The 16,505-nt window shown below is 35.2% G+C and overlaps 3 protein-coding genes and 1 non-coding gene across 5 annotated transcripts; 2 read left to right on the top strand and 2 right to left on the bottom strand.

Annotated features, from left to right (window-relative positions):
- The first annotated feature begins 1,567 nt into the window (after positions 1 to 1,567).
- LOC106712913 (carboxylesterase 3) lies at positions 1,568 to 7,182 on the top strand. Its single transcript, XM_045679248.1, has 11 exons — positions 1,568 to 1,759; positions 2,818 to 3,011; positions 3,245 to 3,309; positions 3,400 to 3,537; positions 3,759 to 4,040; positions 4,149 to 4,218; positions 4,572 to 4,721; positions 4,961 to 5,185; positions 5,755 to 5,892; positions 6,209 to 6,494; positions 6,920 to 7,182. The coding sequence occupies exons 1-11, from the start codon at positions 1,605 to 1,607 to the stop codon at positions 7,146 to 7,148; spliced, it is 1,932 nt and encodes a 643-aa protein (XP_045535204.1). The 5' UTR covers positions 1,568 to 1,604; the 3' UTR covers positions 7,149 to 7,182.
- Positions 7,183 to 11,260: 4,078 nt separating this feature from the next.
- Positions 11,261 to 12,308, top strand: LOC106712944. Its single transcript, XM_014505630.2, has 2 exons — positions 11,261 to 11,604; positions 12,234 to 12,308. Exons 1-2 carry the CDS (start codon positions 11,383 to 11,385, stop codon positions 12,306 to 12,308), a joined length of 297 nt encoding a protein of 98 aa, XP_014361116.2. The 5' UTR covers positions 11,261 to 11,382.
- Positions 12,309 to 12,343: 35 nt separating this feature from the next.
- LOC106712943 (glutathione S-transferase 1) lies at positions 12,344 to 16,020 on the bottom strand. Of its 2 annotated transcripts, none has more exons than XM_014505629.2 (6): positions 15,849 to 16,020; positions 14,197 to 14,339; positions 13,799 to 13,932; positions 13,363 to 13,429; positions 12,901 to 13,104; positions 12,344 to 12,499 (listed from the first exon to the last, which is right to left on the bottom strand). In XM_014505629.2, the coding sequence occupies exons 2-6, from the start codon at positions 14,335 to 14,337 to the stop codon at positions 12,344 to 12,346; spliced, it is 702 nt and encodes a 233-aa protein (XP_014361115.2). In that variant the 5' UTR covers positions 14,338 to 14,339; positions 15,849 to 16,020. The 2 variants fall into 2 exon arrangements, with proteins under 2 accessions (XP_014361115.2, XP_014361114.2); XM_014505628.2 differs by lacking the exon at positions 15,849 to 16,020 and adding an exon at positions 15,709 to 15,821.
- LOC123721275 lies at positions 14,995 to 15,109 on the bottom strand. The gene has a single exon (XR_006756194.1). It is a non-coding gene; the product is annotated as a U5 spliceosomal RNA (small nuclear RNA).
- Positions 16,021 to 16,505: the final 485 nt, after the last annotated feature.

Here is a 16,505-nt window from a genome sequence, read left to right as displayed (position 1 = left end):
TGAATATACATAATGTACACATTACACATATAAATGTATGCATAGTATCTAAATCTATATATATAAAAGAAAGTAGTGTTAGTTACACTATTCTCGGATCACTAACTCAAGATCGGTCGAATTGATTTAGCTGAAAATTGATGGGGAGGTAGCTTAGAACTAGGAGTCGGACGTAGGAACTTTTTTATTTTGTGTGCATTTTTTTTATTCCGCGCGGACGGAGTCGCGGGTAAAAGCTAGTTTATTATATTGATATCTTATTACTTTAGGTTATTTGGTTAAATTATATTAGAATTTCATTTTGCTGCCAAAACATGAAGCTTAATGATTTGTATGAAGTAATAATAGTGATTGCAGTTTGTTAAAATCTTAGCAACTTCCACGTCTATATATATAAAAGAAAGTCGTGTTAGTTACACTATTTATAACTCAAGAACGGCTGAATCGATTTGACTGAAAATTGGTGGGCAGGTAGCTTAGAACCAGGAAACGGACATAGGATAATTTTTACTCCGTTTTCTATTTTTTATTCCGCGCGGACGGAGTCGCGGGTAAATGCTAGTTTCTAATACAGGTTTCCTAGAGAATTACGACGTAGTAAATGTTTACCGTGGGTTTCTGACACTAAAATCTCTGTATAAAATATATTGTCATTCTTGTCTTTTTCATCAACAGAGATAACATTATGTTTTAAACGAAGTTTTGAAAAATTGCTAGTTATCGAGTAAATATGTAAATCAAACGTATCCCACGGGAACCGTGCACATTTTTGGGATCATAGGTAGCCTATGTGTTCTTCCAGACTGTGGTCTACATCTATACCAAAAACCATAAAATTTCATGCAACCGTTCTTGAGATACTTTCAAACAAATATTCATCCTTAATAGCAGCATGTAAAAACTCATTGCTGCCATGAAATAGGTTGAATTTACATGGCAGTAAACAACCAGGTTTTTAGAACAAGTATTTATAAGAAAGAAGAACAAGTATTTGTAAGTTATAGCTCCGGCACTAGAGTTTTCATTTCAGGGAAAAGAACACATTTGTTCCCGAAGTATCATTTGAAATTTGGAGTTCTAGCCGCTAAGTAGTAATTGGGTCTAAACACTGCTATACAGGGTTCCTTCGTGCCGATAACTGCTGGTATCGACTACTTGAAGCTTTGAAGCTGTCCGTGTACGGCAGTCTTTCGTAGAAGTAGGCATAACTACTACACAAGCATGTGCAAACAATAGTTTGAAGCAAGTAAGCTCCCAACTACTTGAAGGGGAAAGAGATGCGCTCTGGACGGGAACAGTAAAAAAATAGAACACGCATTTTTTTTACTACAATAATCAATTGCGGTCCACATTGACTTTGTCTTATTATTGAATTCTTAAAGAAACATCAGGGTGAAAATTGGCTCTATTTTATAATTCATCAATAAGTATACAGACTACGGACGAATAAATATTTAGGCATAGTAGGTAGAAATATAAATTCAGTGGTAGAGATTAGAGATATCACGGGAAGCTGACTCGAGCGTGTGTTAACGCACAGGATATGGATATGGTTAGTGATGTCTGGTCTATGTTTGTGGGTGGTCGTTGGTGCGGTCGCGTTGATGAGCAGGCCCGCCACCGCGGTGGTTGGCGGAGACCCAGCCTCGCCACCGGAGCCCGATTCGGCCGTGGTTTTTACCCAAAAACACGGCCGAAGCGCCCGACTCGAGGGTTACAAGAACGATGCGCTTGGATATTATACCTTCTTAGGCATCAGGTATGTTTTGTTGCGATAAAGTTTTATACTTGTTCAGAAAACATTCAGTTATCGTTATAAATCTGTCACTGGTGTATTGTGAATCTTACAAAAAACATTTTACTAAGATTTCACCACATCAATCTTTGTCGTACTACACATTAATAAATCTCTTAAACTCACGGCCCTCAATGGGTAATCTCATTCTCATATTCGGTCGAATTCTGGTGACATAGCACTAAACGTAAGAAGCACACTTGTGTGGTATTTAATATATTTTTTAAATCATTAACCTTTACTAACTTTTAGATCAGTGCATGCTGTTGTATGAAAATAAGTCAATGCTGTTGATGTAACAATTTCTACCAACATAAATTACAATCATAAACCTTATTGTCTTTACAAATTTACTTCCATTATACTATTACAAAAAAATTATTGACATGAAAATTTTTATATTAGGTCGTTTCATTATTTATTTTCATCATCACCATCAACCCGATCTTGTCACTACGGAGGGTCGGCAATGTATGTATGTATTTATTATTCATTCATACATTTAATTACTTATCAAATCTGCGCAAATTCCAACTATTATAACGGAAGCTTCGATAAAAACTCCCGGCAAATTATGATTACCAAAATTCATAACTAAGTGATAGTTTGGGATTTATTAAAAATAGCTGGTGCCCGCGATACCGTCCGCGCGATATTAAAAAAAAGAACTTAGTAACTAACCTTCCAGATTATGTTCTACATCCGTTGAACCGTTCTGGATATACTTTCTAATAAAAATTTATCCATCCATACATATATTCAAACTTTCGCATTTATAATATTAGTAAGATTAATAATGTAAATTATCAAATGCATCCAGTTATGGAGACATTGCTTTTTTGTTATGCTCTATGGTGCTATATGGTAGCTTAGAAATAGAAGCATGTAAATGATTAAATACGTCTATTTTACATCGTTAAAAGTATTTACCTACCAACGTTTGTTTGTAGTAAACTTTTCTATGATTAATTTATTTCCGCCCTAGCAACACATAACGACAATAATGAGATCTTTGTATATAGGTACGCCGAACCTCCAGTTGGCAATAGAAGATTCCAGAGGCCAATTCGCCGGTTCCTCAGCGGAGAATTGTCAGCGACGAAGCAATGCGCGCCGTGCCCTCAGTTGGACCCGTGGAACCCGAGGAAAGCAGTCGGACATGAAGACTGCTTATGTCTTAATATATATGCACCCAAAATGCCCGGAGAGGAAGAAGGTTGTTGATAAAGCCCATCAGAGTACCGTTTTCATTCACTACGCAACTTGCTTTTTTTATATTTTTAATTATCTTTGGGACTTAATGAAATTTTTGGCGATGGACAACGTTTTATTTTGATAAAATTCTGCATTTTCGATCAAGATGTCTTTTCAATTGGGGTCAAATCCTTGCATAAACAAAGAATGCTGAACGCAACAACAAATTGCAATTTTGCTATTTATTTTTCACAGGTTGTCCTGTGGTATTTTTCGTACACGGCGGTAATTATCGAAGTGGATCAATAGCTCCTTACGGGGTAAGTATAAGTATATTAAATATTATTGATTGATATAAATTGATAGTCAAAATTGCAATTTTGCATTCACATCATGTATATGTATTTTAGGGTCAACACCTAGCCCAGAAGGACACAATTCTAGTAACAGTGCAATACCGGCTCGGCTCTCTGGGCTATTTGAGTACTGGGCAAAGAGACGCCCCAGGCAATGCTGGCCTATTCGATCTGAGAGCTGCTCTTACATGGGTAAGATTTCAGATGAGGCTAAAATAATATTTCGTCCCATCGTTTAGTGCTAAAGTAGGGCTTGTTATGGCGCTTTAATAAGTGTTTCCATTTTCAAAACTACTTGTATAAAATTTTCAGAATACCTTACCGTATGTATCCGATTCGCCTTTACTTTACACAATAAATTATCTCGATAGAGTCAAACTTTCGAAATTTCTATTTTCAATGTCTGATTCCAGACACAAGAATATATTGAATTCTTCGGCGGCGATAAGAACCGCATAGTTGTGATGGGTCAAGGATCGGGTGCTAGTGCGGCGTCCATTTTGGGCCTGTCGCCGGAGGGGCGCAGCGCAGCGGGTGTGGCCGCCTTGTCTGGTACACCTCTCTCTCCTGGAGCGGTCAGGAGTGACCCAGATGCTCACGCTAAGGAACTAGCAGAGAGGACTGGATGTCCACACAAGCCCGCTGAAAGATTGATGCAATGTCTAAAGAAGATTCCAGTAGAAAAGATAATATTGGTGAGAAATTATTTGTGACTGATATAGAAGCTGATTGTAATTTGGCAATATTTAATAGGTAAGTGGGTGATACTTTTTGTTCTTAACTGTACGTTTGACTTGTTCCAGGCGGATAGTGATATGAATATAGACATGGTTGATACGAATAGGTTTCTTGATGAGATATCTGGCAGATCAGGTAAATTATCACGAATTATTATATGTTGAATGTAGAATATAATAAAACTTTCTAAATGATGAACCACATCCTCGTCTAATCACATCTTTTTGAGTGGCTTTACTTCTGGTTTTACGTTAAAAGAGAAATTGAGAAGGTCATGGAGTAGGAAACAAGTTTCTTGTAACATAAATAACATTACGAACAATTACTATTTCTTCCCGCCTGTAGTCTGTGCGCAAGTGGTATTTCTTTGTTCGAAGCAGTCCAACACCCGGACCAGTAGCAGAAGCAGCTACCATTGTGAAATGTGGTACGCATTATGAAATCGGGTGTCATGAGATACGGTGTGTCAGAGTGTGTGATGTGAACAGGATCTGGAGCCCGTGTTGAGGAAGAGGACGACCGGCGCGCGCTCCCGCCTCTCGTGTCGGAGCAACCCTCACAGTCGCTGCAGCGCCGCCGCCAGCACTGCCCGTTGCTCACCGGCGTCGTCTCCGCAGAGACATCCAAAGCAGTGTTCGGTAAGGGATACATTGCTTCAAGCAATCGGCAGCGGTAGCTTCAAGAGGTTGCAGTTAATGTTTCACGTACACAGTCCTCAGTTTACTGTTGGACTGATGCAGTTTAAATTGTCAAATGTTCCTACATTATCTTTTCTCTTAACGTAGAAGATAAAATATATGCACGTCTTGTTAGAACATTCTATTTCGAGTACCGTATTAAATCATGGTTTTGTGACATTTGTATTTAATTCTTTCAGGCAAATATTCTACTTTCTTAACCAGCAAGTTGGGTGAAGTTCGAGATTTTATAAAGAAGGAACTGATAGGTGGATTGCGTGGTGTTGTGCAAGGAGTTGATGGTCTGATCCCATTGAAAGCGTTGGGAGTTGATTCCCTAATACCTTTGCCAGACTACTACCAGGCGTTGTTTGACAGCACTTCAAAGGCCGTCGATGGACTGTCCCAAATTGTTGACGCTACAAGTATGTGTTGATGATTAATAATTTCACAATTTATCTTTTAGGTATGAAATTATTGGGGGTAAATCTTTTACATAAAATCCATTTTATTTCATAATTTCGATCACAGTCACAGTAGATTTAAATTATACTATTACAATATTATCAAAATGCTTAAATAGAAAAGGGAAAACACCAAGTGCTCATCCATAACGCAGCTGCAGGTTCACCCTAATATTATTACAGTTATAGTACTACGAAGCCCTTTATAACGGGTAGAGGGTTTTATTTTTTATGCAGTAAGGATACTTACTACCTGGCTACGATCGTAAAAAAGGGAAGTCTTCCCTCGGACGAGCTCGCTTTCACCTTTATAGTTAAGAGTAATACATAATTATTTCACTAACAGAAAATAACTATTGGAGAGTTATTATATGTACATATTTAGTTTAAATCGAACAGTGGTAGGTGAATTGATTCTAAAAACTTAAAAACAAATTAATTAGATGAATTCTATCTAGTGTTTCTAGATTTAAACTAACAGTATTTTTACAGCCTATAAACCTTAAAACGTATCTGTCATATGTGATTAGGCGATGCGCTGTTCAACTTCCCGGCGTACCAAACAGTGCGTGCGTGGGGCGCGGCCAGCCCCGCTTTCCTGTACAGCTTCGAGCACGTCGGCAATCTCACTAAAGGCAACCATTTCTTGCCTGGTATTTCACTGACACGTAAGTATTTTATAGGATAAAACGGTAAAAGGTCCTCAAATGTCAGTATTAGAATCTTGAACGATCCTAAGTCGTATTTACTTTGGAAATATCTCTTGAGATAAGTTATAAAGAAAGGAGAAGCAAAACATGTTCAAAAGCGAAACTAAGAACATCTACATCGTGTCAACAACGAAAGTTTTACCTAAAGACTCAAGCAGTGCAGTTACGAATTACGAGAATAATAGTTTTGCAAAGATTAATCTAGAAAACATTTGAATCAAAAAAATTTACAACTAATCCTAAATGAAATAAAGCATGACATCTTTGGTTGCAGAGGACGGCGATTCAAAAGTAAAGGTTCCAAAGAAAGGTCCATCTCATGGGGACGAGCTCTCTTATATATTTGAGCCGTTAGACGAGGCGGGGAATCCTCTCGGGCTGGATGTCTCCAACACTGACCATCGCGTTAGAGAGTCATTTGTGGGCCTTATTAGCAAGTTTGCGCACAACCTAGGCCCTTCGGCTAATAAATCCAAGTCGTTCGGTTTCATGCCCTTCTCGCAAGATAATGATCAGTTCCTCAAGATCTCCGATAAGATTACTGTGGATTCGAATTTCAGGTAAATACGGCTATGATTACTTTTCCCTTGTCTTTTTTATTTTTATCATTTGCCTTCTGACCTAATGTGTTTTAGATGTTAATGGGCGATGGTGATGGTTTAGGTACTATTAGGCGATTAGTAATAATGCCATACCCTTTACAAAAAGTAAGATCATTAACATAAAAATGTTTCTGAAAAAAATGGGACCCATCTGCAAGCACTTCCTTTCGATTGAAATAATTTTTATCAAAATCGGACCACCATGGGCGGAGTTTCGCGATAACACACATAGAAAAAAAATACAGTCGAATTGATAACTTCCTTCTTTTTGTAGTCGGCTAAAAAGACTTGTTGTTGTATCATAATAACACGAGACCCGACTCCAATTACGTCACACAACAATATGAATTAATATAATATAACGTGTCTATGTGTAATTCCAGATTTTGCCAGATGGGATTGTGGGGCAACATGGCGGACAGGATCAGTGGCGCGTTTTGTACGGAATTCCTTGGCCGTTTGCTGAACCTGCCCAAGTTAGAAGTACCAGTAGCCCTGCCGGTACCCCTGAATGGAGGTTTAAATATACTCGGCGGGTCATCCAGAGGCCAAGATAGAACTCCCACTCAAAATCCGCTACTATGGAAAAATCCGCTACCATTTCGATTTTAAATGATTATTTAATAAAAATGAATTTAATCATTATGAGGCATTTTTTTTTAGTTTTATTATGAATGTGTATAAAAATCATCGACAACAAGCAAAGCATATGTACTATTGTGTAGGTTTTCCACTATTTGAGTCATATTGATTTTAATAAATGAAAAAATTACTAGTACATGAGTTATTCATCTTTTGCATGATGCAAACTGCATAATTAAAAACCGCAACGGTTGTTTGTAAAATTTTGTAACGATGACTTGTCGTATACCAAAAATTATATACAGGAAGGAGATAGGCATTTACAAGATTGCATTGTACATACTATTCGTGTCTGCAATGAATTTAAAGTTTGAAAAACTAGTAGGAGAAAGCAAACGTGAGGTCGAATTAAAATTTAGACATTTTGCGGACATAGCATTTCTAATTTGGGATACTTCTTGCAATTTTAGTATTATAAGAATGAATGTAAGTTCTTTAGCGATTGATAGCAGGGTGTGTATTTATTTCCATTCAATTGTGTACATTAAATATGAACCTGAAATCTGACCCTTTCCTCGTTGGACACTTTACGTGAAACGCCCGGTGGTAACATGGAAGTCAATTTATTCGAGTAATTCTGGAAATGAAGAATAGCTTAGTATGTTTCTAATAAACTTGGTATGCATCCTCGGTTTTCAAAATTTATAGCCGTTATTTGTATTCGAAACATGCAAAAAATATAAGGATAAAACAGTATGGAATGTTTTTAGAAACTAAACATTTCTATCTAAATATATAAAAAAAACATTATGAAAGCTATTAAGTGGCCATTCAGATAAAAGTATTCGTGTTGTTTCTGCACTTGGTAGATAACAGGAAAAATTCTCCAAAGCAAACAAGGTTAAACACCTCAGAACAAATAGATCAACATACAGGATGTTTTATTATTTGTTCCAGTCCATCGATACTATGGTCTTACTACTCAAATATATTGTAGAAACTTAGAAAGGATGCACAAAGACTAATATATCATACAAGCTGTCGCCCGCGACTCCGTCCGCGCGCAGTTAAACAAAACTAAATGGGGGGGGGGGGTTATGAAAAATAGATGTTGGCCGATTCTCAGACCTACTGAATATGCTCACAAAATTTCATGAGAATCGGTCAAGCCGTTTCGGAGGAGTTCAAGTTCGAACCCCGTGACACGAGAATTTTATATATAAGACTAGCTTTTTCCCGCGACTCCGTCCGCGCGGAATAAAAAAAAAAAGAAAGAAAACGGGGTAAAAATTATCCTATGTCCTATTCCTGGTTCTAAGCTACCTGCTCACCAATTTTCAGTCAAATCGATTCAGCCGTTCTTGAGTTATAAATGGTGTAACTAACACAACTTTCTTTTATATATATAGATATAGATTACTTGCAGAAGTGGAAGTAGTGGTAGAGAACCTTCTACATGAATGTGGATATCGAATGAAAAAAAAATGTATTAGATGCGAGATACGTATGTAAGGACTGTGGAAAAATGAAATATGAACCGTACTTGCTTTTTACTTGCATCGTAAATATTCATAATCTTTGTCTACTTTCCAGAGACAAATGTGAGAACAAAGAGGTAGAGATATTAGTAGTAGTGGTAGTTAGAAGTAGTTTAACTACTTAGTTACCCAATTTCAAAACAGCAGCAGACTTTGTAAATGTTACTAGCATAGGTGGGCACAGTTAATCAAAAAGTTAACTTCGTTAATCGTTAATTCGTTAAATAAAAATTTAACTTCGTTAATCGTTAAAGCGTTTAATTTACGAAAATTTAACGCAAGTTAAAGTTAACAGTTAAAGTTAATTTTTGTTTATATTACGAGTATAAGGCGCAAGCGGGAAATGGCCATACGAATAATCTCCGAATTGTATGGACCGATTTTGTCGAGACTTTCAATAGAACTTAGGCTATTTTTTACTGCGCTTACGAAATCTCGGGCGATCGCTAATCCTATCTATAGTTTAGTAATATAATATACTAAAATATAATTTAGACAATAGGAGCGATGTACTAATACCATGACATAGCATGCACTAGTTACATAGACTTATATACTACACTGACAATGATGGACAATTGACTTTTTCAGTCAATTTTTTTATCGACAATCCGACGTCACGGAATTAGAGACCTAACTAAATTTAGACAACACAAATTTTCTATTAAACAGTTAAGACATGTGATAATATTAAAAAAAACAATCAAAACTTTTGTGCAGTATTTACATTTATCTGTTACTATTTGCACCCGGGTATTCATTTGCTCATACTCCAACAACTGAACATTTAATTTAATGTATAATTTGGTAGTATTTTTTATTTTATTTTATTTAGCTAAGGACCCACGAACAGACTTATCATTTTTTACGTACTTTTTATTTATTAATATAGATTTATTAATAAAACTTCTAACATCAGAGGAAACTTATTATAACATTGACAAATAAACTACATAACCAATCCAGTGATACATCTCAACGCATCAAACTATACAATTGAGATGCCTTCGATAAATTCTATCTTCTAATGATCTATCGTCCGATCTATTGTTATATGTTAAATCAAGTTAAATTACTCTCAGTGTATAGAGCATAAGTTACACGACATAACGAAAACAACCGATCGCGGGTGATGTCTTCTCTCTTTCTTATCACCTATAAAATCGTTATAGTTAATTAATAAGAATATGTTTTGAATTATTTTCAACGACAATCGATTAATTTTAAAATAAACTTTCGATGTACGTAAAAAAATCGATATATTTTTGTAAAGGTCACTTGTGGCGACATTTCATATATTAAATTTAGTATAACACAGTTTAACATTATTTCACTAACATAATTATTTTATCTTTTTCCTCATTCTTTCTCGTTTTGTCGTATACTTTTTTTTTTGTAAACAAACAAATTATCTTCGCTATTGTCTTTGCGCAGTGCACGTGCATCCCCGACCATTAGAAGGGTTGGGGCCATAAATCCATCGAGTTCGTTATCGTATTCTCTGTGCGGCTGTCCATTTGATCCTTTGTTCATATTTTTAAAACGTAAAATTATTTTTCGTTGACTATGAAGAAGCCCCAAAAAAACAAACGACGGTAATAACCACCTAAATCCCTTTTGTTTTTGAGGAACGTTTATTGCGTGCACATTTCGTATTTCGAATTTTTAAATTTATTTTTCATTGTTTGTTTCTTATCTACGCAATGACAAAAAAATCCTATTTGTACGCTTTTTCAAATGAACCATAAACTATTTTTTTTTTATACTTTTTGTTGTGTTTAAACTCCAACATTAAAATAAACATTTTGTCTGCAACAAAGTTTAGTTGTATTTTAGGTACGACGTTGAAGAGTAATGCACTCTCGATTATTTTGATTGCAATTCAACATAGAGTTTATCTTTTTTAATAGATTTTGCGTCTCACGTATAACAATTATTGTATTAAGAGTAAAGTGTTTTCGAACCTTATGTTGATTTTATAACAAAGTCTTGTTCTAAAAAAAAAGTGATGTTAAATAAATGAAAACCAGTTTTAATGTGAATCAAATGTAATAAGGACTTTTCGAGACATTTGTGTAAATGTGAAATAATTAATAAAATTTGAAGGTGTCTAGCGCCTAAACTTCGCAATATTTGATAGAGGTAAGTTTGTTTAAATCGTCACTATTTTCTAACAAGGATTCTGTGGTACTCTTTTAATCACGTCTATCCCGGCCGCTCGGTGTATTGTATAACATGCATCACACTCGCTCGTTCTCGTTCTCGTTCACCATTCGACTCGCCGACGATCGCCGAACATAGCCGAACTTACGAATGTAGCCTGATGCATAATTTAAATAATATGACAACCCGTCAATAAGTGTCTATTGTAACAATTAACGGACTAAATTAACGGAAGTAGAATTTAACGGAAGTTAACAAGAGCGTTAACACTTTTTGAATTTAACTTAAAAGTTAATCCGTTAAGGAAAATGTTAACTTCGTTAATTAACGATTAACGGATTAACGAGTTAATGCCCACCTTTGGTTACTAGCTATATTAATCTATTGTAAGCAATGTTGTAAACATTATCCTTCTGTCGCATACGTAACGGCATGTGTTTATCGGTAGAGGTTTCACTGATCGTGTATGCGGGCGTGGACGAGTATATATAGCATATCATAAAACTAAATGTCCACATTCACCCTTTATCAGGCGACAATACTCCGCGTACGGTCATCTCGTCATGTCTCCTTCGTGGTTCTTATTGTCCGTTGCGTTGTTACTCGTCGCTCAATATGCGACCGGAAATTTAATAAGAGGTAAAAGTGTCGACGGCGTCTTCTCAAGCAAGGATGTTCCCGTTCCTCGGGATGATGTGGAAGGCAACGAGCTGAGCATCCCAGTGGAACCGCCTGCGGATCCTCAAGAGAACACTACTAAGAAATGCGGAGAGATTGGCGACTTTGTATGTATTTTTTGTATATTTTTGAATTTTTCGTTAAGCAACTATTTGCTTTACTTGGCAATATTGAAATATGACCGATGACCTACAAATTAATAACGTAAGTGATTTTGGCATTTTTCGCTTTGTATGCTAGAACTTTGATTTACTATGTTTCGATAATAAATAATCATCTAACCTAATATTATAAATACGAATGTTTGGTAGAAGGTATCTCCAGAAAAGCTGCATGGATCTTGCTGAAATTTGGCATAGATGTAGAAAATAGTCTGTAAGAACATATAGGCTACTTACTAAGTTTTTTTTAATACCGCGTGGACAGAGTCGCGGGCGACAGCTATGTTATAAAAAATCGAATCGAGTGAAGTCGAATGGTGCGTATTTTATGTTACGACTAGCTGTCGCCCACGACTCCATCCGCGCGGAATTTAAAAAATAACTTTAAAAGTAGACTTTCTTTCAGACTGTGCTTTTAGTCTATACAAAATTTCATCGAGATTCGTTGGTTAGTTTTGGAGATACGTTTTAACAAATATCCATCCATCCATCCATCTAAACATTATAAGAAGTAAGAAGTGAGAACTAAGATAAGAATTAAGATGATATAATTAACATTCGGATTTTGTTTCCAGTGTACTTACCACTCGGATTGCTGTACATTTTCCTGTCTCGGTTACATGAAGCGGTGTGTCTCGGGCTCCGGTTAGAGTAAACAATGTATTATTACAACAAATTATTTATTTTATTTATTAATTTTACGTATCGGATGTATGGGGTGGTTAAGATGGGTCAAGTCTGGAGGATTCGCTGCGAAGTATTGGATTTCTTTCATCGCACCTTCTGATATCTTCCAAAGTTCCGGATATTGAGTTTTGAAATCGTTGTACCACTTGTATATCTGTAAATATAACATGGCGCCTTAGATTTTGTTTTATTTTTTATTTATTTTTTATACATTTCTTACAGGGTTATTGTTACATCAAGAACTACGTTAACATATTTATGTAACATAGACATAGATTTTTTAAATCTATATATATAAAAGAAAGTCGTGTTAGTTACACTATTTATAACTCAAGAACGGCTGAATCGATTTGACTGAAAATTGGTGGGCAAGTAGCTTAGAACCAGGAAACGGACATAGGATAATTTTTACCCCGTTTTCTATTTTTTATTCCGCGCGGACGGAGTCGCGGGTAAAAGTTAGTATTATATAAAAATGTACTTGCAAATACTGATAAGTATCTGTTGACTTATGTGTAGTAATTGTTCAAACAAACATCATTACAGATAACATACCTTCGTATACTTGGAAAAGTCGAAGTCAATAGCTTCTAAAGTCATAGTCGAGTTGATGAGCTGGAAGTCAGCGATAGTTAGATGGTTAGCTGCGGCATATTTAGTGCCCAGGCGTTGTAGGTATGTTTCGAACACGTCTAATGCCATGTGTAGTTTTTTTAAACCAAGCTCTGTGCGTTGGTAATCGAAGAATATCGGAGCCATCTGTTCAATAAATGATTGTTTTATGCGTTGTTATTTTTTTAGTTATTAATTACAAAACGAAGCACTAACATATTAATACACACATCTAATAAACCATTTAACTTAATTTAATTCTTAAAGTTCGTCCGGCAATCTCTCTGGGGTCCATTGGAGCCCCGGCAGAATAGCGGGAAATAAAATTAAATGTTTATTGGATTATAAAAACATAAGAGGGCTGGAATATTGTTGAAAGGAAATTTATTTCAAGTACAAACTTACAGTATAAGCAGAAATATTTGCGTAGTACGTTGACAGGTTGAAGCAAAGACGATGGTTCACGATGGCCCTGGATATATAAATATTCATTAACATAAAAAAAATCTGCATGCTAGTTTAGTGTAGCGTGAAATTGATGACAAATAAATATGATGTGATTTATATACGAATTTTTGATTCCAACTTAAATAGCTAAAAAAAATAGCTGTTCACAATTTCTCTATAGTCAAAAAGAGAGAAGTCACGTTATAGGCAGCTCGGAACATCGTACGAGTCTCTGCGCAGATTACAATTTTACATGTAACCTGGGCAGCACTGCGCAGACAACCTTGAGCCGCCAAGATATTTGAAAAGATGTATTCCTACTAGCTTTCATAAAGGAAGAAGGAAATAAAAGAGTTTACGTCGTGAAATATAATTATGTATATAAAGTACTTACCTAGCTTTTGGTTCTTGAGGGTAAAGTTCATTTCCAGGTGCGTACTTGTCACATATGTATTGCAGAATAGCGTTGCTCTCACTTAAATAGAATCCATCATCGTCTAGCACGGGGATTTCTTTTTGAGGATTTAACTGAAAAACCAGGCATAACGATGGGTTGTAGTTGTAGAGATTCAAGTTAGTTATAAGCTATAGGAACCTAATGGATAGTCGTAAACTAAAGTGAAGCAGTTATTAAAAATATTATTAATTAGTCTATTAAGTTTTAATCTAACTTGTTCTTTAATATTTTTAAGTTCTTAAATATTAGCCGGCTATAGCCGTTTCTATATAGATTATGCTAATAATAAATTCTTAAGTCACTCGCGTAAAAGTTTTGTCGGTATTATTACATACCAATGCATACTCGTTTGTCATATGCTCTCCTTTACCGAAGTCAACGTTCACCAGCTCGAAAGCCAACCCCAACTTAGCGAACGCTTGCCTCACGGACAAAGATGGCGGACCATCAGAAACGGCGTACAGTTTCATCACCATTTCTGTAAGTAGGCAAAATTGATATTATTATTTAACTTATTTAAAAAAAAAAACAATCCATACACACAAGTTCCAATCCAGTCCTCTACGTCCATCGATACATCAAAGCACAAGTCCAGATTTCAGAAAAAAAAATTATTTTATTTTATTTAACTGGAAAACTGTGTTTTTATAGTTTTCGCAAATAGATTGATGTAACATAATACGTAATTATAATAATAACTAGCTTTTACCCGCGACTCCGTCCGCGCGGAATAAAAAATAGAAAACGGGGTAAAAATTATCCTATGTCCTTTTCCTGGTTCTAAGCTACCTGCCCACCAATTTTCAGTCAAATCGATTCAGCCGTTCTTGAGTTATAAATGGTGTAACTAACACAACTTTCTTTTATATATATAGATATAATTAAATTGAAATTAAATTATAAAATTCTTATTATTTATTTTTATTAATAAACTAGTTGTCGCCCGTGACTCCGTCCGCGCCTATGTTCTACATCTTTGTCAAATTTTAGCGAGATCCATGCAGCCATTATTGAGATACCTTTAAACAAATATCCATTCATCCATCCATCCATCCATCTAAACAAACATTCACATTTATTATGTTAGTTAGATATATGTAATTACTAACTTAATCTAATTCAATTTAATATGTACCCTACGGACGTAGGGTGTCAAAAATAATTTCAGACTCATTTGAGTGTTCCCCTCCACGGAAATCTTTAGTAAAAGGCGAAAGATTTATACGTTTTGAAGGGAAACCAGAGTGATGAGATAATCTTTAGTCAAACGCTATATTACGGTAATATAACAGAACCATAGCACGATTAAATTTCGATACAGCGACATCTAGTTATAAAGAAATAAAATTATAATCCTGTCAGAATTGTGACCATACTAGAGGCTAAACACTACCAAATATTGCCGGTCTATTCTGATGCATGACATAACAACATTCAATAAAATTAGACAATAAGAAAACTCGCCTGAAAGTTATTATTTTACATTACAATCTCAAAATAAAAATAGTTATGTAGAAGTTCGTAAAAAATAACTAGCATTGTATCTGTGATTACAACCTATCACTTAGGTATTTTTAAGATGAGATAAGAAATAAAACTTTTGTATAGATGTATACAAAAACGTATGCGTAACAACAAAATATTTAGTTCGAAAACATAAAATATTATTTTGTATTTCGAACAACTAAGTTCCAACAGTTAGTTAATTAACTAATATGCATGCAAAAAATTACGCCATGGGAAATAAACTGTATATATTTTCTATTGTAATCATTATCATAAAGTATTGTTGAATTTAGCATGAAATCATTAAATTCACGTAATAAAAGTTACTTGAAAGGACTTACTTTGTACTGTTTCTTGTTTAGTTACAATAACTATGCTGTTTGTTAAATAATACGACAGTAAATACGTCAAAGTTGTGGTAGAACCAGCTATGCGACTAAACTTACGATTGCGACTTGGTACGTAAATGGTGGACCGTTACCTTATGCAGACGAGTTTGAACGCCTTTCACTCACGCAGTAGGTATTATATCTACTGAAGGATTATAATTAGACATAATTTGGGTCATAGTTTATTACGCGTCGCTAACGTGTTTACATGAATTGCTTGTGGTTTAATTATTCTTATTTGATTGTTTGCATGGCCTACAATATCCTTTATGTTAATACACAAATGACAGCTGCTATATGAACATAGTGCTATTTTATTTTTTTGCGGAACGAGTTTGTCGCTAATAAGTAATAAAAAAATGAATAATATTTTTTATTACGTAGTTAATCAGTGGACTGAAAGAAATTCATGTTATGTTACCCTATAAATCAAAAATCAAAACCGTGAAATACAAATATTCGCCTAACCCTAAAGTGGGCTTTTAATCCCATTTCCATCTAATTAATCACTGTAATTAATTCTGGGATCTTAACAGGCCTGTTCCCTTCCCGAATTATTATTTGTCAAAGATTGTCTGTAATTTTTTTTAATCTTCTCAGCTTCGTTTTTATGATGGAAGCTGAATAACGTTTGTGTCCAGGACCACCAAAATAATTGCATGTAAAATAATAGTCCTAATCAATATATCATTTGAAGTGTTGTCTATTGATTGATATGTAAAAGAGGTTAGTATGTGAAATAACTAATT

The sequence above is a fragment of the Papilio machaon genome, chromosome 9 (genome assembly GCF_912999745.1).
Source record: "Papilio machaon chromosome 9, ilPapMach1.1, whole genome shotgun sequence".
Classification (NCBI taxonomy): domain Eukaryota; kingdom Metazoa; phylum Arthropoda; class Insecta; order Lepidoptera; family Papilionidae; genus Papilio; species Papilio machaon.
The sequence above is the reverse complement of the archived record's forward strand: the minus strand, read 5'-3'. Positions and strand labels throughout refer to the sequence as shown.

What these genes read in the sequence shown, in the direction of transcription:
- LOC106712913 (XM_045679248.1), top strand. Translation starts at nt 1,605, where the DNA reads ATGAGCAGGCCCGCCACCGCGGTGGTTGGCGGAGACCCAGCCTCGCCA. An exon ending in CCAAATTGTTGACGCTACAA is followed by an intron (nt 5,186 to 5,754) that starts GTATGTGTTGAT and finishes ATATGTGATTAG; the next exon opens with GCGATGCGCTGTTCAACTTC. An exon ending in GCCTGGTATTTCACTGACAC is followed by an intron (nt 5,893 to 6,208) that starts GTAAGTATTTTA and finishes CTTTGGTTGCAG; the next exon opens with AGGACGGCGATTCAAAAGTA.
- LOC106712944 (XM_014505630.2), top strand. Translation starts at nt 11,383, where the DNA reads ATGTCTCCTTCGTGGTTCTTATTGTCCGTTGCGTTGTTACTCGTCGCT. An exon ending in GCGGAGAGATTGGCGACTTT is followed by an intron (nt 11,605 to 12,233) that starts GTATGTATTTTT and finishes TTTTGTTTCCAG; the next exon opens with TGTACTTACCACTCGGATTG.
- LOC106712943 (XM_014505629.2), bottom strand. Translation starts at nt 14,337, where the DNA reads ATGGTGATGAAACTGTACGCCGTTTCTGATGGTCCGCCATCTTTGTCC. An exon ending in CCTCAAGAACCAAAAGCTAG is followed by an intron (nt 13,430 to 13,798) that starts GTAAGTACTTTA and finishes TTATATATCCAG; the next exon opens with GGCCATCGTGAACCATCGTC. An exon ending in CAAATATTTCTGCTTATACT is followed by an intron (nt 13,105 to 13,362) that starts GTAAGTTTGTAC and finishes TTTATTGAACAG; the next exon opens with ATGGCTCCGATATTCTTCGA.